This window comes from Leopardus geoffroyi, chromosome A2 (assembly GCF_018350155.1).
Source record: "Leopardus geoffroyi isolate Oge1 chromosome A2, O.geoffroyi_Oge1_pat1.0, whole genome shotgun sequence".
In the NCBI taxonomy this organism is placed as follows: Eukaryota; Metazoa; Chordata; class Mammalia; order Carnivora; family Felidae; genus Leopardus; species Leopardus geoffroyi.
In genome coordinates this window covers 20490925-20517228 of record NC_059331.1, presented here as the reverse complement: position 1 = coordinate 20517228, position 26304 = coordinate 20490925, and the positions used below count along the sequence as shown (strand labels likewise).

The window sequence follows — 26304 nt, the reverse complement described above, 5'->3', positions numbered from 1 at the left end:
CAATGCGGGGCTCAAACTCACGAACCATGAGATCATGACTCGAGCTGAAGTCGGACACTCAACCAACTGAGCCACCCCGGCGCCCCCAGCAACCAACTCTTCGTTTTGGCTCAAGTCATGATCTCAGGGTTTGAGATCAAGCCCCGTGTTGGGCTCCGTGTTGGGTGTGGAGCCTGCTTAAGATTCTTTCTCTCCCTCTAACACTTGTGCTATCTCTCTAAATAAACAAAATAATAAAATGGTTAAAATGGTCAATTTTATGTTATGTAATTTTTACCTCAATTAACTTAAAAAAATACATAAAACACACAAAACAGTTTTATATTTCCTTAGGTACATGGATGTACTGTGTCTATAAAGGCATAACTAATTGTCCAGGATACTCTCCAAGCTGGAATTAGTACTAATGCCAAGAAGGATTGCTAAGGGATATTTTAGCTTGAAATATATGAACTAAAAAGAAATTATTTTTAATAGAAAATGTAAATTAGTCTGTGCATGGTATAAATTCTGGAGGAAGAGCTTTGGAGGCAAATTTCATGGGAAATCCACTTTCCACCTTACATGTTTCTGCATTATTTGAAATGTTAGCAACATATGTACCATTTTATAATCAGATCAAGAAATCAAGCAAGGAAGAGAAGAGAGCCGGAAGCTGGGGAGTGGAGGGGACTGATGAAATAAAGACCAAGGCTCGAGGTCTGTAATCTTACCTCTCGGCCCCATCTGCTGCCACTTTGTGAATACCTATAAAAGCATGAACATAAAAGGGGCCAGCAGGTTCTCCCAGAGACTTCTAAGAAGGAGACAAAGCCAAGGTATTCTGGCAACAACACACCTAGGCCAGAGTGGGGTAGGGGAGAGACTCACAAGGAATAGTGGGATCTGACACCCTGATCATGGCAACCTGGCCCAGATGGACTGAGCCTCCAAACACTGGCCATGCCCACAGCCTGTGGATCCCTTCTGCAAAATCTGGCGGACTGGACTCGGAGTGGATAGATGCCTGATGCCAGGACCAACAGCTGAGTGCAGCGATGGAGGCCTTTAAGACACTGAATATCAGCTCTTTGCTCACCCAGACTGACAGTCATTAAAGGAAGCAACAGAGTCTGCTCCAGAGGACTTTTCACATGATGCAAAGAGCTTGTGTGGCTGACAAGAGGGACAAAACCTCTGAGACACCCCAATGGCCAATGCCATGGCTATGAGAATGAGCGTTCACACAAGGTCTCAAATACACATAAAAGCCACAGACCGTGCATAGCCCAACAAGCAGCGGAGCCTAGCAAACCCTCATGCAGAAAAATGAATGCTAACACGCATGCTAAAGCCAGAGCCACAATGGCCTTCCAGATCCCAAAGGACGCCCGGCATCTCTGCATCACCTGCGTCCGCACTTCTAGTCCCAACCCTGAATCCTGGAATCGCAGCTTTCTGTGAGCTCCCAGGAGACCTGGCTGCACAATTGCATTCTTACACACGGCAGGGCAGATCCAGGTTTTGTGGGGCCTGAGGCTTATATAATTTGGAAGGCCTACTTTAAGAAAAAGAATACAAAATTACAGGCTTGAAATTGGCAAGTGAATAATGAAGGACAAATAAAGAAATTACAACAAATTGTAAATTCTCAAAAGTTGGCAAATACCAAAGCATAGCATCATGTATATATTAGCTCACCTTCCCACCTCTATCATGCTTTTCCTACATCTTTTTGCAGCATAACCTTTGGTTACTTCTGAATATGATGATTTTGTAATATCATTTTTGATAGAAACTTATTTATTATAGATATTCAGGATGCCATGAAGTAAAGTATGATTTCTCATGCTGACTTACACACTGTTTGTTCTGAGTAGCTCTGCTAGTTGCTGCAGTGAAATCACAGGAATTCTGATCAATTCCCTTTCACAAAATTCACGCCAAAATAAGAGAAAAGTATGGCATGTTTATAATGGTCTCACTGCATTAGCAGGTATATTCCCGACAAGACAGAACCTCAGTTTTAAGCGGGCATCAGTGAGAACAGAATCTTCCAGTTACGGTTTTACATGTCTAACAAGAGGAAGAACTTTCTACAGAGCAGCTTTTATCTCCATACTTTTCAAGCCTCCGTTTTCCTCCCCCGCCCACCTACTTCTGGTGCCTGGCGCTGTAGGGCATGTTCATATCACCGTAGCAGCATGTGTCGCTGCATCTTCTTACCATGACACAGTAACTGGTGAGAGCCTTCCTGGAAGCCATTTCTAGTGGAATGGTTGGCAAGGATGTATCTATTCCCCACGGTGACTGTGAATGACATAAATCTGTCCCATTTAACCCATACTAAGTACGCATATCCCAGCTCTGTTTCTCCTTAGTCATGTCCCATAAAGGGCTGCAGCCACTCCAACACCACCCAGTAGAAGAGTGACAGAGGTGGTCAGACAGGGGGAGACAGAGGCCCTCTTCAACTGTCTGGCTTTCACAAATTTTACATGAAAGCATACTAGCCTGTGAATGCACCGTTTGGAGGCCCTCCCACGGGCTCTGACACTTAAGCTTCTGGAAATCCAAACTGGCTAGGAGTATTCCTAAGTAAAACCCCTTACTTGAAGGAAAGCTGCATGAGTCTCTTATTGCTGCCGCCAACAGGAACAGAAACAAGTGACTGGAAAGTGTAGAAAGAGCAAGACTTAAGAGGCTAGTTGGGTCTGCGAAATACACTGCAAGCAAGAGATAACGGCCGACCTCCAAAATGATGGGAATTAACAAATGAGGGGACTGGTCAATCCGGAAGGAGGCACGAACAAGAGGAGAGAGGAGAGAGATGGGGCAAAAATGTGGATGGACAGGACCTGATGAGGGAGGAGACCTGTGTGCAGGTGGGCGGAGTCTAACGGGGGAGGGGGGGTGACTAACAGTTGAGGGCGGGGCTAAAGACTAGGGTGGCCTGATAAATGAGTGGACTCTGAAGACCAGGGCCATGGACACACAAAATGTGAGTAACACCCACACGGAAAGGGTCTGCCTGACAGATAATAAGCAGTGACTACTGATGAGTGGGGGACTGGAAATAAGATGAATGGGCCTGGAAATGGGAGGGCAGGGCCACCTGTGCCAGGCCCCCTTTCTACCCAGCACCACAGATGGGGACAGAAATGGGAGGGTACCCCAATGAGCATCTCCGTGTTCTTCCCTCCCCTGATCAGTTAGAGAACGCAGCCGTAAAGATTCAGTCATGGTGGCGTGGCAACATGGTGCGCCGGACGTTACTGCACACAGCACTCAGGGCCTGGGTCATCCAGTGCTGGTGGAGGTCGATGCAGGCCAAGATGCTGGAGCAGAGACGGCGCCTGGCACTAAGACTCTACACCTGCCAGGAGTGGGCAGTGGTGAAAGTGCAGGCACAGGTTCGGATGTGGCAGGCTCGCAGACGATTTCTTCAGGCACGCCAAGCGGCCTGCATCATCCAGTCTCACTGGCGCTGGCATACCAGTCAAACCCGGGGTCTGATCCGGGGCCGCTATGAGGTCAAAGCCAGCCGGCTGGAACTTGACATCGAAATTCTCTTGACCTAGGGCACTAGTAGAGCCAAGGAGACTGGATCTCTCTTCCAATAAAGACACTTAACTGAGCATACTCTTGCTCTTTGGAAATTAGAGCCATAAAAGAGGGATCAGCCCATCCCAGGGTACCCCACTCTAGGCCCTTACTCTTAATGCAAATCTGACCCATCCTGTACCCAGAAGAGACCCCAGGACCCAGGACAGGCTCTGACACCTCAGCCAGCCTGACCCCAGCTCTCTCCACAAGCAGGGTTAGGCATTGGGCTTTATTTTTCTGCAGCCCCTCCCCAGGCATCTCCATTCAAGATAGGACACCAGAGAGTCAGGCTGCAGCCAGAGCCAGCTGGGAAGACCAGGATTCCACAGGCCTATGCTAGGCAGGGTCCTCAGGGCCAGTGCAGTGTTTGACAGGGAGCCAGGAAGACAGGGCACCCAGCTGAGCAACAGCAGGACAGGAGCTGTGCCTCACTGGGGGATAGTCAGCCAGAGCTAGCCTCTGGGGAAGACCAGGACAGAAGCCCAGGAGCAGCAGCTGTGCCTGCCACTTCCACCACCAGGGGTTGAGAGACAAGGTTTCCCTCCCCTCTGCTGGCTGCTTCCTGGGAAAACCAGGCACTGTGGGGGAGGGGAGAGAGAGCCCAGGGAGGTAGGGCTGAGGAAACAAGCAGAGGGAGTCCAAGGGTAGGCAAGGACTGTCCCTATGCCACTGGAAGTCATTGGTTTAGGGATATGACCTCTAAATCTTACCACATCTTCAGAAGCAGCCCTTCTGGCCTCCCCCCAAGATCCACTGTATTTGCCCCAACCCTCCCACAGATGGCCACACCCCCTGCAGGGCCTGTCTCAGGAGCTGATGGCCTGTGCTGGCTGAATTTCTTGCTAACTCTCAGCACCCAGGCTCAGCCCTCTGTCTCTGTCTCTCACAGCCTCTGCTTGGATGCTCAAGGTCCCTCAGATATTTGTCTCTGAACCTGCCTCCCAGAAGCCTGAGGCTCATGACCCTCCCCAGGTGTCTGCAATGGGTGGCCTTGCCTGAGGGGTGGGAGGAAGTGTACAGAAATCAGAGGTCCTCAGGGGCCTTGCATCTGGGTAAGGCTTCCCCTCTCCTCAGGGGTGTGCGTGCGTGCGTGTGGGGCTCAGGGGAGGGTGTTTCCAGAACAGCTATGGCAGAGACGGGGATTCAGGGATCAGTCTGACACCCATTGCCTCCAGTAGCTGCAGGTGGCAGTGATGCAACCATAGCTTGCTCTTCCAAAGGAACCCCTCCAGGAGCTCTGGACACAGCTCTCATCTGCCCGCCTCACTGGCGTGAGAGGTAGGAGACTTGCTAGGTCTGCATGCTGAATATGGCAGAATTCTGCATGACTTTCCCTGTAGGCACCACCCCTGCAGCGAGAGATGGTTAAAACCCAGGCTGGCAAGGCTTTACGTCTCTGATTCTCAACCTATGTTTCATTGGAATCCCCTAGGACACAAAACATACCAATGCCTGAGCACATCCAGAGATCCTACTTTTACTGGTCTGTGGAGAGGCCTGGACATTGGAATTCAATGTGCAACCATGATTTGAAAACCGTTGAGTTAAGCCCTTCCCAGCTCAGGTAATATAGCCCACTAGGCCCATGTGGTCCTACCTGGGGATGGTGATGCAGAATTCTAAACTGCTCGCCAGGCTCAAGGTAATTAAGGCTTTCCACTCTGCGATGAGCTAAGAATGCAAAGTAAAACAGGGATTCAGAGGGAGAGCTCCTTTGGTGGAAAATTCTTGGAAGCAAGAAAACACAGGTAGCTGGGGCTGGGATGGGGAGAGGCTGTTGGGGGGAAAATACGTGGGGCCTCTTATCCCCAGAGACAGGACCCCAGGAATATGGCACCATTCCTGTGTGAGCAGTGGAGACTCAGGGACCAGCCCAAGAAGGCCAAGCTTCATCCAAGGTCTAAACTACCACCTTGGGTGTCCCTCTAATGGCCGGGGGTCTTGAGAACCGGAGGTGTCTGGACCTGTGGGTGTTGGGCAACAGACAGCCTGAGGCAGAAGTAATCAATGAGACATAGGATGGTATTCCACAGAGAGGATCTCCTTTAGCAGCCAGGTCTGTGGCTAGAGTAGGCCTGGATTGGTGGAGACACCCAGAGCTCCTCAGCAGAGGTGAGGCTGTAGGTGGGGCTTCCAGAGTCAGACCTCTCAAACCCTCACAGAACATCACAGAACTTCCCTTCTCTTCCCCATCATCATTGAGAATTGAGCTGGAGAAGGAACTCTCCCTGAGAATACACTGAAACACTAGAAGTAGGAATGGGGGGGGGGGGAGGGGGAGACGCTTGTAGCCTTGGGGCAGGAGTGGTCCTGAGCACACTCTGGGGAACTTTGTATCCCCATTCTTGCTCTTTCCCCAAGTGACATTGTGTCCCCAAGAGATATTGCCCTAGGCCTGATCAACAAAGAAATATACTGACCTTCAGACTGGCCCAGCATACTAGGCCCCTAAGAAGATAGTTCAGCAAGTAAGGGCCCATCTCCTACTGGTCCCTTGCAGCTCTGAAAAAGGATTCCCAGATGGCATTTCATTCTTGCTCCCAGGATGCTCACCCCATGCTCTCAAGCCCCTCACCTGATACATCTCCAATCTCAGTTCTGATTCTACCATTCAGGGCCTCCATCCTGCCTTGTCTTCTGCTTCTCTCTGTCCCACATGGCAAACCCAAAATGAGATGGCGCTGTGCAATTACAAGATTTGCAGTACAGATACAGTAATTAAGATAGTGCAGTATTGTTGAAAGAACAGATCAATGGAACAGAAGAGAGAGCCCAGAAATAGACTCACACAAATATAGTCAACTGAACTTTGAAAATGGAGCAAAGGCAATCCAATGGAAAGGTTTTTTTTTTCAATGAATGATGTTAAAAAACAACATCCACATGCAAAAAAGGTGAAGCTAGACACAGACCTTACGCTTTTTACAAAATTAACTCAAAATGGATCACAGAAGTATAATACTCCGAGAGCTGTGAAAGAATTGATAAGCTGGACCTCATTAAAATAAAAGCTTCTGTTCTGCAAAAGACAGTGGTTATGAGACATAAAAAAAGAAACCACAAACTGGAAGAAAATGTTTGCAAAAGACAGTTGATAAAGATTTGTTTTCTAAAATGTACAAATAACCCTGAAAACTTAATAATAAGAAAATGAACAACTCATTAAAAATGAAGAAAAGACCAAGCAGACACTTCACCAGAAAAGAGGTACGGATGGCAAACTAGCATATGAAAATATATTCAACATAATACATTATTAAAGAATTGAAAATTAAAACAATAATGAAATAACCCTACATATCTATTAGGAAGTCAAAAATCCAAAACACTGACAACACCAAATGCTGGCTAAGATGTGGAGCAACAGGAATGCTTATTCAATGCTGGTGGGAATGCTAAATGGCACACCCACTCTGGAGGACAGTGTGGTGGTTTAATACAGAACCAAATATAGGCTCCCTATATGATCCAGCAATTCAGCTTCTTTGTATTTACTCAAGTGAGTTGAACACTTATGTCTACACAAAAATCTGCATATGAATGTTTATAGCAGTTGTATTCACAGTTGTCAAAAGTTGAAGGCAACCAAGAAGACTTTCCAATGGGTAACTGATAAACTTACTGTGGTACATCCATACCACAATGGAATATTTAGTGAAGAAACAATCTGTCAAGCCACAGAAAGACATGGAGGAATTTTGAACTTAAATCTGAAAAGGTAACATATTGCATGATTCCAACTATATGACATTCTGGAAAAGGCAAACTATGGAGACAGTAAATGGTTGGCAGGTGTCTGGTGGAGGGAATGAGGGATGAACAGGTGAAACCATAGGAGCATTTTATTCTGTATGATACTATAAATGCAGATACATGAAATTATGTATTTGTCAAAAACCAGAGAACTACAAAACACAAAGTGAGCTCTGATGTAAACCATGGGCTTTAGTTAATAATAATGCAGCAATACTGGTTTGTCAATTGTAATAAATGTACCACGCTAATGCAAGATGTTAATAATAAGCTAAACTGTGTGCAGCAGGATGAGGAGCAGGGAGCCCATGGGACCTCTATTTTCTGCTCAATTTTTCCATAAACCTAAAACTGCTTTAAAATGAAAGGCTGTTAATACAAAAAATAAAAGGCATAATGACTAGAACAAAAGTACTAAAGCTGTCTGCATTTGTAAACAGCTTGATTGTGTACATAGAAAGTCATTAAGTATCTACTTGAACACCTACTTGAATATGTGAGTTTAGTACAGTCATGGGATATAATGTCAATATACAAAAATCAATTGTCCAAAGAAGGTATATAAATGGCCAACAAGCACATGAAAAGATGTGCAGCATCACTAATCATTAGGGAAATGCAAATCAAAACCATGATAAGATATCACTTTGTATCCGTTAGGATATGAAGACTTTTCTGAAAAAAACCAACAAACAAAAAAACCCAAAATAGCAAGTGTTGGCAAGGATGTGGAGAAATTGAAAAGTTTGTGCATTGCTGGTAGGAATGCAAAATGGTACAGCTATTGTAGAAACTTGTATGGCAATTCTCAAAATATTAAAAATGGTATTACCATATGACCCAGCAAGTCCAGTTCTGGGTATACACCCAAAAGAAGTGAAAGGAGAAATTCAACAGATAGTATGACCCATGGTTATAGCAACATATTCACAATAACCAAAAGGTGGAAGCAACCCAAGTGTCCATTGATAGATGAATGCATAAACAAAATTAGCACATATGGAATGTTATTCTGCCCTCAAAAAGAAGGAAACATCAACATATTTTATAATATGAATGAATCCTGAGGACATAATGCTAAATGAAATAAGCCAGTCACAAAAGAACAAATACTATTATGACTCCTCTTATATGAAACTTCAAGAGTAGCCAAATTCATAGAGACAGAAAGTAGAATGGTGTTTGCCAGGGGGAGGGGGAGGAGGGAATGGGAAATTAGTGTTTAATGGATACAGAGTCACGTGGAGAAGATGAAAAAGATGGATGGTGGTGATGGTTACATAACAGCATGAATATATTTAATCCCATAGAAACATTCTCTTAAAAATAGTTAAAAGGGCAAATTTTATGTCATGTATATTTTACCACAGTAAAAAAGTAAATTATAACTAACAAAAAACTGGAAAATGAAATTAAACTTAAATAAGCATTTCCAATAGCATCAAAAAAAAAAAAATCAAATGCCTAAGAAACAGAAATAGAAGATTTCCATGCTGAAAACTACACAACATTGTTGAGAGAAATTAAAGAAGACTGAAATAAATGAAAAAATATGCCATATTCATGAATTGAGTGACAATATTGCTAAGATTACAGTTTCCCACAAATTGATCTATATATTCAATACAATCCCAAACAAAATTCCAGAAGATTGTTTTTGTGCAACTTAAAAGGCTGATTCTAAAACCTATGTTGAAAAGCAAAGGACCTAGAACAGCCAGGACAGTCTTGAAAAAAATCAAATAAAATTGAAGAGCTTACCTCACCTGACCTCAAGCCTTAGTAGAAAGCTACAGTAACTGGGGCGCCTGGGTGGCGCAGTCGGTTGAGCGTCCGACTTCAGCCAGGTCACGATTTCGCGGTCTGTGAGTTCGAGCCCCGCGTCGGGCTCTGGGCTGATGGCTCAGAGCCTGGGGCCTGTTTCCGATTCTGTGTCTCCCTCTCTCTCTGCCCCTCCCCCGTTCATGCTGTGTCTCTCTCTGTCCCAAAAATAAATAAACGTTGAAAAAAAAAAAAAAAAAGAAAGCTACAGTACTTAAGACAGTGTGGTGTTTATTAAGATAAATAGATCAATGAAACAAAATAGAATCTGGAAACGGTCTCACCCATTTGTGGTCAACTAGTATGATCTAAGTCCTAAATGTAAAAGCTAAAAATAAAGTTTCTAGGGAAAAAAAAAGGAATGTAGTGATATCCATGAAAATGACACAGTGGATGGCTCCTAGGCCCATTCCTCCATAGAAACATCAAAAAGTCAAACAAAAACTATCAAAACCAACTTTGTCAGAACTCTACAAAACAGTCAAAAGTTTACAGCAACCAAATGAATGCTGATTAAAGAAAAAGGCAATTTAAAAACAGTAGGAAGACTTTGTGGAATTTTTACTTGCCATTGTCCCATCCCTCCTCTTCAGAATGAGGGCTGTCTTGCAGATGGCACCCCAGTGTGGGACCTGGTTACTGATTCCAGAGCAGAGCAGACCATAGAATCATGTTTGCTGGTCTAATCTGTCTGGGTGTTACCTGAAGGACTAATGCAAGGCACCTGCCTTTGGTTTGCCAATCTCAGAGCTCATTTGGGGTGGAAAAGCAGTAAGCGTTCCTGGAACAATGTAAGGCAAATGAACAACCTCAGCTGTTTGGGGGAAAAGATTATATATTAGGCACACAACAGAGTGCTAAAAGCCTCATGGGAAAATCTGGGTGTAGTTTCCTTCAGAAATTAAGGCATTCAAAGTGCCTGTGTGTACTGGGAAATTAAAAAAGCCATGTTCATGACCAGGGCAAGACTTATGCTCAGAAGACACCTGCAAAGACCTAAATCTTTCATCCCTGTCTCATCCCTAAGATGTTTGGAAGCAAAGACTAAGGCAGATGGCCAGGCTAAATGGCCTGGCTAAGTGTTGAGGGAGTGTCCCAGTGCAGAATCAACTTCTACTTGCAAAAAGTAGAAGAATTCTTTTTTCTTCTCTCTCTTGGAATTCAAGAAATTTTCCAATAAATCACTAGCTGAACACAGGTAAAGGAAGACAGACTTCAGAGACCATTACAAAGAACATAGACTTGGGGAGCTTGGGTGGCTAAGTCGGTTGAGCATCTGACTTTGGCTCAGGTCATGATCATATGGTTCATGGGTTCAAGCCCCATGTTGGGTTCACTGCTGTCAGCATGGAGCCCACTTTGGATCCTCTGTCCTCTTCTCTCTTTGCCCCTACTCCATACACATGCATGCACACACACACACACACACTCTCTTTCTCCCAAAAATACATAAACATTTAAAAAAGAACACAGACTTAAAATAATAATTTAGAAAAGTCACTAACCAAACAACCATAGCCCACAACAAGCCACAAAAACACAACTTGGGAAGAGAGAAGATTCTGACTTCCAGAGTTGCCACATTATAATAAAAATGTCCAGTTTTCAACAAAAAGTTACAAAACATGTGAAGAAACAGGAAAGTATGACACATTCACAGGAGAAATGACCAGAAATTGTCCCTGAGGAAGCACAGACATTGAGTCTACCAGAAAAATAATCTAAATCAATGGTCCTACATATTCTCAAAAAGCTACAGGATATCAGAGACAAAGAGTTAAAGGAAACTGGGACAACAATGTATGAACAAATAGAGAATATTTATAAAGAAAAATAAATTATAAAAAGGAACCAAATAGAAAATCTAGAGTTGAAATGTACAGTAACCAAAATGAAAACTACTAAAAGGTAGTTTTCAGCAGATTTCAGCAGGCAGAAGAAAGAACCAGTGAACTTGAAGATAGGACAATCCAGTCTGAGGAGAATAAATAAAAGAAGAATGAAGAAAGGGGAACAGAGCTTAGGAGAGTGAGACACCATCAAAAGTACTAAAATATGCATAATGGGAATCCCAGATTAAGAGGACAGAGAGTAAGGGACAGACAGAATATGTGAAGACACAGTGCCTGAAAACGTCTCACATTTAATAAAATACAATAATCTAAATATCCTAAAAGTTCAATGAACTCCAAGAAGGATAAACATAAAGAAACCCACACTGAGGCACTTTATAATTAAATTGTCTAAGGCCAATGACAAAAAGAGAATCTTGGGGCGCCTGGGTGGCGCAGTCGGTTAAGCGTCCGACTTCAGCCAGGTCACGATCTCGCAGTCTGTGAGTTCGAGCCCCGCGTCAGGCTCTGGGCTGATGGCTCAGAGCCTGGAGCCTGTTTCCGATTCTGTGTCTCCCTCTCTCTCTGCCCCTCCCCCGTTCATGCTCTGTCTCTCTCTGTCCCAAAAATAAATAAACGTTGAAAAAAAATTAAAAAAAAAAAAAAAAAAAAAGAGAATCTTGACATTAGCCAAAGAAAAATTCATCATGCATAAGAGACTTAGTAAAATTAATGGATTTCTCATTAGAAATCAGGGAGATGAGAAGGGAGTGGGATATTTTTAAAGAGCCCCTAAGAGACTTTAGATTCAAAGACACAGAAAGGTTGAAAGTAAAAGGATGAGGGGTGCTTGGGTGGCTCAGTTGGTTAAGCGTCTGACTTCGGCTCAAGTCATGATCTCACAGTTTGTGAGTTCAAGCCCTACGTCAGGCTCTGTGCTGACAGCTTACTCAGAGCCTGAAGGCTGCTCTGGATTCTGTCTCCCTTTCTCTCTGCCCCTCCCCCGCTCACACTCTGTCTCTGTCTCTCTCAAAAATAAATAAGCATTAAAAAAAAAAAAAAAGAAAGTAAAAGGATGGAAAGACAGATTCCATGCAAACAGTAAACAAAAGAGCTGTAATGGCTGTACTATTACTATTTTAAAATGTCTATATTAAAAAGAGAGATCTCGGGGTACCTGGGTAACTCAGTCAGTTAAGCTTCAGACTTCGGCTCAGGCTGTGATCTCATGGTTCGTGGGTTCAAGCCTTGCATTGGACTCTGTGCTAACAGCTCAGAGCCTGGAGCCTGCTTCAAATTCTGTGTCTCTTTTTCTCTATGCCCCTTCCCCACTTGTGCTCTCTCTCTCTCTCAAAAATAAATAAAAACAATTTAAAAAATGAAAAAAAAAGAGAAAGATCTCAAACAGAAAGGGGACAAAAATGTCAACCAGCAATACTATATTCAGCAAAACTGTCCTTCAAGAATGAGGTAAAAATAAAGACTGCCCCAGACCAACAAAACCTGAGGGAGTTTTTCACCATTAGACATGCCTTATGAGAAGTACCAACAAGAGTTCTTTAAATTGAAATGAAAAGACATTAAACAGGAACATGAAAGCATATGAAAGTATAAATCTTACTAGTAAAGGTAAGTATAAAGACAAATACAGAATACTGTCATACTGTAACAGTAATGTAAATCACTTTTAACACTGGTGTAAAAATTAAAGTACAGAAGTATTAAGAATAACTATAAATGGGCGCCTGGGTGACTCAGTCAGTTAGGTGTCTGACTTCAGCTCCAGGCATGATCACACAGTTCGTGGGTTCGAGCCCTGCATCAAGCTCTGTGCTGGCAGCTCAGAGCCTGGAGCCTACTTCAGATTCTGTGTCTCCCTCTCTCTCTGCACCTCCCCCACTCACACCCTGTCTCTCTCTCAAGGATAAATTAAAAAAAAAATTTTTTAAAAGAATAACTATAAACAAGGTTGTTAATAAAGCACAAATTTTTAAAAAAGTAAAATCTGGGGCACCTGGATGGCTCAGTCGGTTAAGCGGCAGACTTGGGCTCAGGTCATGATCTCACAGTTTGTGGGTTTGAGCCCCGCGTTGGGCTGTGTGCTGACAGCTCAGAGCCTGGAACCTGCTTCTGATTCTGTGTCTCCCTCTCCCTCTGCCCCTTCCCTACTCACATGTGCACGCGCGCTCTCTCTCTCTCAAAAATAAACATTAAAAAAAAATTTTTTTTAAGGTAAAATCTGACATCAATAACAAAACGTGTGTGGGGGGGATAACATGTAGAGTTTTTATATATGATTAAAGTTAAGTTGTTACAGCTTAAAATAGACTAACATACCTATAAATTGTTTGATGTAAACCTCACAGTAAGCACAAAGGAAATAACCCAAAGTAGGTACACAAAAGATAAAGAGAAAAGAATCAAAGCATATCACCACAAAAAAATCCCTTCAAATCACAATAAAGACAATAAGAGAGTAAGATAGGAATAAGAGAGCTACAAAAAAGACATAAAACAATTAACAAAATGGCAAGAGTAAGTCCTTACCTATCAGTAATTACTTCAAACGTAAATAGACTAAACAATCCAATCAAAAGACATATTGTGGATGAATGGATTTACACTTGATCTTAGCCAAAAGGTCAAGAAGCATGGATGAATGGATTTAAAAACAAAGTCGGGGCACCTGGGTGGGTCAATCACTGAGCATCCAACTCTTGATTTTGGCTCAGGTCATTATCTTAAGGTTCAGTTAGTGAGTTTGAGCCTTGTGTCAGGTTCCACACTGACAGAGCAGAGCCTGCTTGGGATTCTCTCTCTCCCTCTCTCTCTGCCCCTAACCCCCTCAAAATAAACAAATTAATTTAAAAAAAAAGGAAATCCTTTAAAAAAATAAGAAATAAAAACAAAACCAAACAACATGCTGTCTACAAGTCACCTTAGATTTAAGGACACACATAGGCTACACGTGAAGGGATAGAGGAAGATATTACATGCAAATGGGAACCAAGAGAGCAGCAAAGAAGGTTATTGTATAATGATTAAAGGGTCAATGCAACAAGAATATATAACAGCTTGAAATGTGCGTACACTCAACATCAAAGCACCTAAGTATACAGAGCCAATGCTGGCAGATATAAATGGAGAAATACACACCAATACAATAAAATAGTAGGAGACTTTAATACCCCACTTTAATGGATAAATCATCCAGACAGAAAATCAATAAGGAAACAGAACTGAACAACACTATAGACCAAATGGCTCTAACAGGCCTATGTAAAACATTCCCTCCAACAGCAGCAGCATATTCATTTTTCTTAAGGGCACACTTTTTCTCCAGGATAGATCATACACTAGGTCACAAAACAAATCTTAATAAACTTAAGAAGAGTGAAGTCATTCCAAGTATCTTTTCTAATCACAATGCAATGAAAATAGAAATCAATAACAGAAAGAAAAGGGGGAAATTCACTAATACATAGAAATTAAACAACAAACTCTTAGCCGTTGAGCCAAAGAAGAAATAGAAAAGGAAATTAGAAAATATATTCATAAACAAACAAAAGTGAAAATACCTTATACCAAAACTTGTAAGATGTAGCAAAAGCAGTTATACAAAGGAAATGCATAGCAACAAATGTCTATCTAAAATAGAAGATCTCATGGGGCGCCTGGGTGGCGCAGTCGGTTAAGCGTCCGACTTCAGCCAGGTCACGATCTCGCGGTCCGTGAGTTCGAGCCCCGCGTCGGGCTCTGGGCTGATGGCTCAGAGCCTGGAGCCTGTTTCCGATTCTGTGTCTCCCTCTCTCTCTGCCCCTCCCCCGTTCATGCTGTGTCTCTCTCTGTCTCAAAAGTAAATAAACGTTGAAAAAAAAAAATAAAATAAAATAGAAGATTTCAGGGGCGCCTGCCTGGCTCAGTGGGTACAGTATCTGACTTTTGATCTCACAGTTGTGAGTTCAAGCCCCACACTGGGCACAAAGCCTACTTAAAAAATAAAAATAAATAAGTAAATAAAAATAGAAGATTTCAAACAACCTAACTTTATACCGCAAAGAACTAGAAAAAGAACAAACTAAACCCCAAACCAGTAGAAAGAAAAAAATAAAGCAGAAATAAATGAAACAGAATACAAAAACAATTTAAACATTGATGAAATTAAGGACTGATGGACTAAGAAAAAGAGAGAAGATTCAAATAAATAAAATTGTGAGTAAAAGAGGAAACTTTACAATTGATGCTACAGAAATAAAAAGAATCATAAGGGACTATTATGAAAAAGTATATGCCAACAAACTGGGCAATGCAGCAGAAGTCAAAAAATTCCTAGAAACACATCATCTATCAAGACTGAATCAAGAAACAGAGAGCCTGGACAGACCAATAACAAAAAGGAAGGCTAGAGCAGCAATCAAAACACTCCCAACAACAGAAGACATGAATACACATTTTTCCAAAGAAGACATCCAGATGGCTAACAGACACATGAAAAGATGCTCAACATCACTCATCATCAGGGAAATACAAATCAAAATCACAATGAGAGACCACCTCACACCTGTCAGAATGGCCAAAATTAACACAGGAAACAAGTGTTGGCAAGGATGTGGAGAAAGGGAAACCCTTTTGCACTGTTGGTAGGAATGCAAACTGGTGCAGCCACTCTGGAAAACAATATGGAGGTTCCTCAAAAAGTTAAAAATATAACTATCTTAGATCTAGCAATTACACTACTAGGTATTTACTCAAAGGACACAAAAATACAGATTCAAAGGTGTACATGGATCCCGATGTTTGTAGCAGCATTATCAAAAATAGCTAATCTATGGAAAGAGCCCAAATGTCCACTAATAAATGGATAAAGAATAAGTGGCATATATGCAATCGAATATTACTCAGCCATCAAAATGAATGAAATCTTGCCATTTGCGATGATGTGGGTGGAGCTAGAATGTATTATGCTAAGTGAAATAAGTCAGTCAGAGAAAAACAATACCATATGATTTCACTCATATGTGCAATTTAAGAAACAAAACAGATGAACATACAGAATGGGGGACAAAAAAGAGGGAAAGAAACTGTAAGAGACTCTTATGGATGGAGAACAAACTAAGGGCTGATGGAGAGAGATGGGTGGGGGATGGGATACATGGGTGATGGGTATTAAGGAGGACACCTGTTCTGATGAGCACCGGGTGCTGTATGTAAGTGATGAACCACTGAATTCTACTCTTAAAACCAATACTGCACTGTATGTTAACTAACTAGAATTTAAATAAAATTTTGAAAAAAAAAAAAACCCACTCCCAACAAATAAAAGTCTAGGACCAGATAGCTTCATGGGTGAATTCTACCAAACATTTAAAGAAAAATTAAAAACAGTCCCCAAACTCTTACAAATTAGAAGAAGAGAGAACACTTCAAATTCATTTTATGAGGCCAACACTACCCTGATAACAAAAGTCAAAAACACCACAAGAAAAGAAAACTTCAGGCCAATATTCTTGATGAATATAGATGCAAAATCCCTCAAGAAAATACTAGCAAACCAAATTTATTAGCTCATTAAAAGGATCATACAAAGTGACCAAGTAGGATTTATCCCTAGAATACAAAGATCCCAGGGACCTGGGGGCTCAATTGGTTAAGCATGTGACTCTTGATTTTGGCTCAAGTCATGATCCCAGGGTCATGGGATCGAGCCCCATGTCAGGCCCCCCGCTGTGAAGCCTATTTAAGATACACTCTCTCTTTCTGCTGCCCCTCTCCTCCACTCCCATTCTCTCTCTCTCTCAAATAAAAAAACAAAACAAACAAAAAGATCCCAACAAACGCAAACGAATCAGTGTGAGATACCACATCAACAGAATGAAGGATAAAAATCACATGATCATCGCAAGATGCAGAAGAACATTTGACAAAATTCAACACCCTTTTGTGATTAAAACAAAACCACAACTCTCAACAAATTAGGTATCGAAGGAACTTATGTCAGGGGTACGCAGACGGCTCAGTCAGTTAAGCAACCTATGCTCAGGTTCATGAGTTCAAGCCCTGCATGGGCTTCTCTATCTCCATCTCTCTCTGTCCCTCCCCCATTCTTTCTCAAACATAAATAAACATTAAAAAAAAAAAAAGACACGTATTTAGAAGGAACATAATAAAGGACATTTACGAAAAGCCCAAAGTTAATAGCATACTCAGTGGTGAAATCATACTCACTGGTGAAAAGGTGAAAGTTTTTCCTCTAAGATTTGGAGCAAGGAATGGGTGTCCACTCTTATCTCTTCTATTCAACATAGTACCAGAAGTCTTACTCAGAACAATTAAGCAAGAAAAATTTTAAAAACTCTAAATCCAAAAGAAAAAAGTAAAATGATCTGTTTGCAGATGTCATGATCTCATATGTTAAAAACCCTAAAATTACACACACACACACACACACACACAAAAAACCTGTTAGACTTAAACACTTTCAGTAAAGTTTCAGGATGCAAAATCAACAAACAAACAAAACTCAGGTGTATTTCTTTGTTTTTTTTTAATTTTTTTAATGTTTACTTTTGAGAGAGACACAGAGTGTAAGGGGGGGTGGAGTGAGGGGGAAGAGAGGGAGACACCGAATCAAGAGCAGGCGCCAGTGTCTGAGCTGTCATAAAGCCTGACACGGAGCTGGAACTCACGAACTGTGAGACCATGACCTGAGCCGAAGTCGGACACTTAACCAACTGAGCCACCCAGACGCCCCAATCAGTTGCATTTCTATACACTAACAATGACCTATCTGAAAAGGAAATTAGGAAGACAGTAGCATTTACAATAACATCAAAAAGAATAAAATACCTGAGAATAAACTTAACCAAGGAGGTGAAAGACTTGTACACTTTAAACTATAAAACACTGATGAGAGAAATTAGAGACATAAATTAATGGAAGAATACCCCATGTTTATGGATTAGAAAAATTAATGCCATCAAAATGTCCATATGATCCAAAATAATCTACAGATTCAATTTAATCTCTATCAAAATTCCAATGGCATTTTTTTTTTTTACAGAAATAGCAAAATTCATTTGGAACCAAAGAAGACCCCAAATAACCAAAACAATTTTGAGCAAGAAGGATAATGTTGGAGGTGTCCTATTCCTTGATTACAGACTATATTATAAAGCTCCAGTAATCAAACAGTATGGTATTGACATAATAACAGACATATAGGTCAGTGGAACTGAATAGGGAGCCCAGAAATAAACCCATGCATATATGATCAATTGGTCTTCGACAAGGGTGCCAAGAATGCACAATAGGGAAAAAAACAGTCTCTTCAATAGGTGGTAATGGGAAAATTAGACTTCCACATGCAAAAGAAAGATATTGTACCTTTATTTCACACCACATATAAAAGTCAACTCAAAATGGATTAAAGACTCAAATATAAAAGCTAAAACAATAAAACGTTTAGAAGAAAACATAGGGAAAAGCTTCTAGACATTGGACTTGGTATGATTTCTTGGATATGACAACAAAAGCACAGGCATTTAAAAAAATACATAAGTGGGATTCCACAAAATTAAAAAGCTTCTTCACAACAAAGGAAACAATCAACAAAATGAAAAAGCAACTTATAGAACAGGAGAAAATATTTGCAAAACATCTAACTGGTAAGGGGTCAATATCCAAAAAATATAAGGAACTCCTACAACTCAGTAACAACAAACAAACAAACAAACAAAAAAACCAAATAGGTAAAGGACTTGAATACACATTTCACCAAAGAAGACATACAAATGGCCAATAGGTAAATGAAAATGTGCTCAACATCACTCACCATCAGGGAAATGCAAATCAAAACCGTAATAAGATAATCTCCTTACACCTGTCAGAATGGCTAGAATCAAAAAGACAAGAAACAAGGAGCACCTGGTGGCTCAGTCAGTTAAGCATCTCTCAGTTTTGGCTCAGGTCATGATCCCATGGTTCGTTGGACTGGACCCTGTAGGGCTCTGAGCGGACAGTGTGGAGCCTGCCTAGGATTCTCTCTCTCCCTCTCTGTCCATCTCTCTCTCTCTCTCTCAAAAAAAAAAAAAAAAGACAAGAAACAAGTGTTGGTGAGGATGTGGAGAAAAAGGAAGTCCCATACACTTGTGATGGGAATGTAAATTGGTGCAGCCACTGTGGAAAACAATATAGAGTTTCCTTAAAAAAATTTAAAATAGAATTACGATATGATTGAGTAATTCCACTACTAGATATTTATCCAAAGAATATGAGAACACTAATTCTAAAAGATATATGCACTTGTATGTTTATTGCAGCATTATTTACAATAGCAAAGATATGGAAGCAACCAAGTTGCCTATCAATAGATAAATGGACAAAGAAGATGTGGTCTATATGCACAACAGAATATTACTCAGCCATAAAAAAGAATGAGATCTTGCCATCTGCAACAACATGATTGGACTTAGAGTACATAATGCTAAGTGAAATAAGTAAAAAAGAGAAAGACAAATACCATATGATTTTACCCACATGTGGAATTTAATAAACAGAACAAATAAAAAACAGAGAAAAGAGACAAACAAAAAACCAGACTCTTTTTAATGTTTATTTATTTATTTTGAGAGAGAGAGAGAGCAGGGGAAGGGAAGAGAGAGGAGAGGGAGAATCCCAAGCACACTCCACACCATCAGTGCAAAGTCTATCGTGGGACTTGATCCCACAAACCGTGAGATCATGGCCTGAGCTGAAATCAAGTGTTGGACGCTTAACTGACTGAGCCACCCAGGTGCTCCCCCAAAACCAGACTTAAATACAGAGAACAAACTGATGGTTGCCAGAGGGGAAATGGGGGGTGGTGGTGGTGGTGGGTGAAATAGATAAAGAGGATTAAGAGTACACTTATCATGATGAGCACTGAGTAATGTATACAGTTACTGAATCATCGTGGGGAGTGAGAAAAAACAGAATCGTTGAATCATTATGTTGTGCAAAGTAATATAACACTGTATGCTAATTATACTTCAGTTAAAAAAAAAGGAAAGAAAACGTGACATATATCCTATCACACACTCACAGTGGAATATTAGTGGCCATAAAAAGGAAGGAAATGCTGTCATTTGCAACACGAATAAACCTGGAGGACATTATGCTAAGTGAAATAAGCCAGATACAGAAGGACAAATACTGCATGATCCCACTTTTATGAGAAATCTAAAATAGTCAAATTCAAAGGAGTAGAATAATCATTACCACAATGCTTGGGAGAGGTGGCGGCCACAGCGTACAAAGTTTCAGTTATGTAAGATGAGTAAATTCTGGAGATCTGCCATACAACATAGAGCCCATAATGAACAATACTGTATTGTATACTTAAAAATTAGCTAAGAAGGTAGATTTTTTTTTTTTTTTTTTTTTGCCAAGAGCTCTTAGCAAAAAAGAAAAAATTTTAATTTAGTAAATAAAGAGAAAGGAAGGAATCTTTTGGATGGCCTTGATTTCAGTGATGGTCTCATGGGTGTAGACTTATCTCCAAACTAATGGTATTGTATACATTAAATATGTACAGCTTTCTGTATGTCAATCATGCCTTGAAAGAGTGGCTTTAAAAAGAATTATAAGAGGGGCTCCTGGGTGGCTCAGTTAGTTAAACGTCAGACTCTTGGTTTTGGTTCAGGTCATGATCTCTCTGTTTGGGAATTCGAGCCCCGCTGTCAGCACAGAGCCTGTTTGGGATTCTCTCTCTCCCTCTCTCTCTCTCTGCCCTTCTCCCACTCATTCTCTCTCCTTCTCTCTCTCAAAATAAATAAGTAAACTTAAAAAATTGTTTTTAATAAAAAGAATTATAAGTATACTATGAACAATTATACTCCAACAAATCGGATAATATAGATGAATTGGACCCATTCATAGAAACACACAAATTATCAAAACTGCCCCAAAGAAAAATCTGAAATAGACCTATCAGAGATTGAATCACTAATCAAAAACCTCCCAATATGAAAAGTTCAGGATCAGGTGGCTTTACTGGTGAATTATACTAGACATTTAAAAAATTAACACCAATCTTTTCCAAACTCTTCCAGAACACAGAAGAGGAGAGAATACTTCCTAACTCATTCTATGAGGCCAATATTACCCTCATGCCAAAACCAGGCAAGGATGCCACAAGGAAAGAAAACTGCAGATCGATATCCCTTATGAATATAGATGCGAAAATCCTCAACAATATACAACTAAAGCAGATCCAAAAGCATATTAAAAAGACTGTACACAATGACCAAGTGAGATTTATCCCTGGGATTTAAGGCAGTTCAACATACAAAAGCCATTCAATGTAATAGAACAAAGGGGAAAAAATCCTACGAACATCTCCATTGATGCAGTGAAAGCTTTTGGCAAAATCCAACATCCTTTCATGATGAAAACATTCAGAGAACAAGGAATGGAAGATCCTGAACATGATAAAGGGCAATTAGGAAAACGCCCCTGCTAACATCATACTCAATGGTAAAAAGACACAGCTTTCTCCCTAAGATTAGAAATAAGACAAGGATGCCCACTTTCACCAATGTTCTTCAACACTGTACTGGAAGTTCTAACCAGAGAAATTAGGCAAGGGAAATAAAGCATCCAAACTGGAAAATAAAGAATAAAGCTATCTCTGTTCACAGGTGACATAACTGCACAAATAATACATCCCAAAGAATTTTTTTTTAAAAACTACTAGAAGTAAGAAATGAATTCAGCAAAGTGGCAGATACAATACCAACACACAAAAATCAATTGTCTTACTATACACCAGTAATGAACAATCTGAAAATGAAATTAAGAAAACAATTCCATAATTTACAATAGTATCACAAAGAATAGCGTATCTAGGAATAAATCTACTCAGGGAAGTGAAAGACTCACATATGGAAACTATAAAACATTGCTGAAAGAAAGTATAGAAGATCTAAGTAAATAGAAAAACACCCTGTGTTCATGGGTTGGAAGACTTAATAATTTTGTTAAGATGGCAATAATCCCCAAAGTGGGCTACAAATCCAGTACAATTCTTATCAAAACTCCAATGGTCTTATCTACAGAAATAAAAAAGCAAATCTTCAAATTCATATGGAATTGAATAGTCAAAACAATTTTGAAAAAAAAAAGGACAAAATTAGAGTACTCACATTTCACAATTTCAAAACTTACTATAAAATTACAGTAATCAAATCAGTGTAGTACAGGCATACAGATAGATGTAGTGCTGAGATGACTATCCATATGCAAAAAATGAAGTTGGACTCCTCCCACTGTACATAAAAATTAACTCACAATGGATCAAGGATCTAAATATAAGAGCTAATATCATAAAACTCTTAGAAGAAGGCAAGGGGTAAAAATCTTCATGACCTTGGATTTGGCAATGAATTTTTAGGTTACACCAAAAGCATAAGCAACAAAAGGGAATATAGATAAATTATTTCACCGAAATAAAAAACGTGAGTGCATCAAAGGACATTATCAAGAAAGCAAAAAGACAACCTACAGAATAGGAGAGAATATTTACAAATCATACATCTGATAACGGTCTGGTATCCAACCGTCAGCTAAGTGAAAGAAGCCAGACACACAGGATCACATACTGCATGATTCCATTTATACCAATATCCAGAATAGGAAAATCAATAGAGATAGAAAGTAGATTGATTGGTGATTTGCCACAGGCTGAAGGAAGGAAGAATGGGGAGTAACTGCTTAATGGGTCCAGGGTTTTATTTGAGATGATGAAAATGTTTCAGAACTATAGAGAGGTGTTGATTGTATAACAGTGTGAATTTATTAAATGCCACTGAATTGCCAATTTTAAAATGTTATATTAGTTTTGCCTCTTAAAAAAAAGTATAGACCAAAAAAACAGGAGAAAATGTTCACAAACTTGGGGCAGGCAAAGATTTCTTGGACAGATCGTAAAGGTACTAACCATATACCAGAGGGAAGGGGGGCAGGGGAATGGGCAAAATGGGTGAAGAAGAGTGCGTGATACAGGCTTCCGAAAGTCATGGAATGAATAAGTCACAAGGATAAAATGCACAGCATAGGGAGTACAGGCAATGGTACTGTAATAGCATGTCTGGTGACAGATGGCAGCTACACCTGTGGTGAGCACAGCAGAACATATAGAGAAGTTGAGTCACTATGCTGTACACCTGAAATTAATGTCACATTGTGTGTCAACTATACTAAAAAAAAATGTAAGGCACTAACCATAAAAAAACAAAATTAAAGTCTTTGCTCATTAACTGAGTAAGATAAGTAAAAGCAAAGCTACAGAATAGGGAAAAGGTTCATAATACATTTATCCAATAAACTCATCCTGCACATATAAAGAATTCCTACAAAACAGTATTAAAAAAATAAATAGCCCAATAAAAATGAGCAAAAGATTTGAAGTACTTCAAAAAAGAAGATACAGAATAGCCAAAAAGAAGGTGAGAAACTGCTCAGTATAATTTACCACCAGAGAAATACAAATTAAAACCATAATAAGGGGGCATCTGGGTGGCTCAGTTGAGTATCTGACTTCCGCTAAGGTCATGATCTCGTGGTTGGTGAGTTCCAGCCCCGTATTGGGTTTGCTGCTGTCATTCCAGAGCCCGCTTCTGATCCTCCGTTCCCCTCTCTGCCCTTCCCCAGCTCACAGGCACACGCACATGCGCGCTCTCTCTTAAAAATGAACATTAAACACACACACACACACAGTAAGATGCCACTAGACACCCACTACAGTTAAAAGGACTGGCAAGTGGCAAAGAGTATCTGGGATATATTGGTGTAAAATGGCACAATCAAGGGGTGCCTGGGTGGCTCATTCGGTTAAGTGTCTGACCTCAGCTCAGGTCATGATCTCGTGGTCCATGAGTTCGAGATCCGCGTCAGGCTCTGTGCTGACAGCTCAGAGCCTGGAGCCTACTTCAGATTCTGTGTCTCCCTCTCTCTCTGACCCGACCCCACTCACACTCTGTCTCTGTCTCTCAAAAATGAATAAATGTTGAAAAAACAGTTTTTAATGGCATAATCACTTGAGAAAACCATTTGGAAATTTCTAATAAAGATTAAAAATCCCTGACTCTATGACTCAGCCATTCTACTCTTAGGCATTTACTAAAGAAAGTTGAAAACCTATGTCTACAAAAAGGCTTGCTCAAAAGTGTTCATAGTAGATGTATCTATAATAGCTTTAAAAATTGGAAACAATCCAATATACAGCTACAGGACAATGGAGAGCGGAATTCCAGTGTATTTGTACAATGGAATATTACTCGGCAATAAAAAAGAAACAAAGATTCGATTCTCACAGCTACATGGATGAATCACATAAACAGATTTAGAGAAAAAAGTCAGACACAAAAGGGTACATACGGTATGACTCTATTTATATAAAGTTCTAGGCAAAGCTAGTTAATGGTGATCAGAATCAAACAGTGGTCACCTCTGGGAGGACGTGGTAGTTACTGGAAAAGGGGCAAGGGGGATCTTTGAGGAGGAAAGAGAAAGTTATATATCTAGATTTGGGTGATGTTTACATCAGGGTACACGTTTGTCAAAATTCACAGAATTGTACCCCTAAAATCTGTGCATCTTATAGTATGCAGAATACTGCTCAATATTTGTTTTAAAATCAGACAAGCCTCAAATCTCCCTACAGCAACCACTCAAGGCTAGAAGACAACAGAGAAATGCCCACCAAGTTTTGAGGGGAAGAGTCTGGACCGTGAGGAAGGTGGTCGAAGGTACAGGCCTCCAGTGACAAAACAAGTGAGTGCTAGGGATGTCCCCTACCGCGTGGTGACTGAAGCTATGCTGCTGCAAGCTTATACAGGGAAGTCAACAGAGTGGATCCCAAGAGTTCTTGTCACAAGGAAAAAAGGTTTTTTCCTTGTTTTGCTTTTTCTTTTCATTTTATCTCCAAGAGATAACAGATGCTAACTAAATTTTTTGTGGTGATCATTGCACAATATGTGTAAGTCAGACCACTCTGCTATACACCTGAGATACACAGCGATATGGGTCGACTGTATCAATAAAACCGGGGAAAAAAGAGATATTTTTTAAAGGTTTTTTTTTTTTTTTTTAATGTTTACTTTTATTTTTTGAGAGAGAGCCAGAGTATGAGCGGGGAGGGGCAGAGAGAGGGGGAGACACCGAATCCAAGAAGGCTCCAGTCTCCCAGCTGTCAGTACAGAGCCCCACACGGGCTCAAACTCACCAATCGCGGGATCATGACCTGAGCCGAAGTCGGACACTCAACCGACTGAGCCACCCAGACGCCCCTAAAAAGTTGTGTGTGTGTGTGTGTGTGTGTGTGTGTGTGTGTGTGTTTTAATTAAAGAAAGAGGAGCCTGTTGGGTGGAAAACTGGTGGCCGAGGACACGGAGGGCAAGGAGAGACGGAAGGAAGGGCCAGGGCGCTCCAGACTGGTAGGTGGCGGGTTTAAGAAGCAAGCCGACTTACAGGCTGGTCCAGGCTTGTCTTTGACCCTGCAGGATCTGAGGCCTTAGCCCCGTTCAGAAGTTCTCAGCGCCACATTGCTCTCTCCAGGCCTCCTGCTTGAAAATGGCTCCCGCAGTCGGATGGCGGCTGCCCGCATTCCAGGGACAGGGGAGGGGCGAGGAGCCCCTGAGGCCCGGATCCAGTTTGTGGCTCAGCAGCCAGCGGCCACGTGCCCCAGGCCGCTTCCACCCACAGCGCGTAAGCGGTATCCTGGGTGGGATCCTGGAACAGAAAAAGGGTATTAGGGGGAAACTAGGAAATCTGAATCAGCTATGAATTTTTAGTTAATAAGAAGGTACCACTGTTTCCCCATTAATTGTAACAAATGTACTATTTGTTACTAATTTACTAATGTAAACTAATAATAGAGGAATCTGGGTGTGGGGCCTGTGGGAACGCTCTGTATCGTCTCTCACAATTTTCTTACAAAGCAAACACTTTTAAAATTTAAACTATATAAAAATGAAATAATATGAAGTTGTAACTTTTTAAAAAAAGAGCACGGGGGCGCCTCAGTGGCTCAGTCGGTTAAGCATCTGACTTCGGCTCAGGTCATGATCTCGCGGTCCGTGAGTTCGAGCCCCGCGTCGGGCTCTGTGCTGACAGCTCAGAGCCTGGAGCCTGTTTCGGATTCTGTGTCTCCCTCTCTCTCTGACCCTCCCCCATTCATGCTCTGTCTCTCTCTGTCTCAAAAATAAATAAATGTAAAAAAAAAAAAAAAAAAGAGCACGGACCCCCAAATACTAAAACCAGTTCATTTTTATTCAAG

The 26304-nt window shown here is 41.0% G+C and overlaps 2 protein-coding genes across 3 annotated transcripts in view; one reads left to right on the top strand and one right to left on the bottom strand.

The window, feature by feature from the left end:
* The window catches only part of IQCF3 (IQ motif containing F3), a 63603-nt gene extending 37872 nt beyond the window's left edge, over window positions 1–25731 (bottom strand). Inside the window, exons 1-2 of one of the 2 annotated variants that reach the window (XM_045492985.1) lie at window positions 25497–25730; window positions 5183–5256 (exon numbers count right to left, since the gene is read on the bottom strand). The gene's annotated coding sequence lies outside the window, so the exon portion shown is untranslated. Of the gene's footprint in view, window positions 1–5182; window positions 5257–25496 lie in introns of both variants that reach the window. The other variant, XM_045492986.1, reaches the window with a different exon arrangement.
* On the top strand, window positions 2607–3617 carry IQCF6 (IQ motif containing F6). Its single transcript, XM_045492994.1, has 2 exons — window positions 2607–2980; window positions 3192–3617. Exons 1-2 carry the CDS (start codon window positions 2966–2968, stop codon window positions 3558–3560), a joined length of 384 nt encoding a protein of 127 aa, XP_045348950.1. The 5' UTR covers window positions 2607–2965; the 3' UTR covers window positions 3561–3617.
* Window positions 25732–26304: the final 573 nt, after the last annotated feature.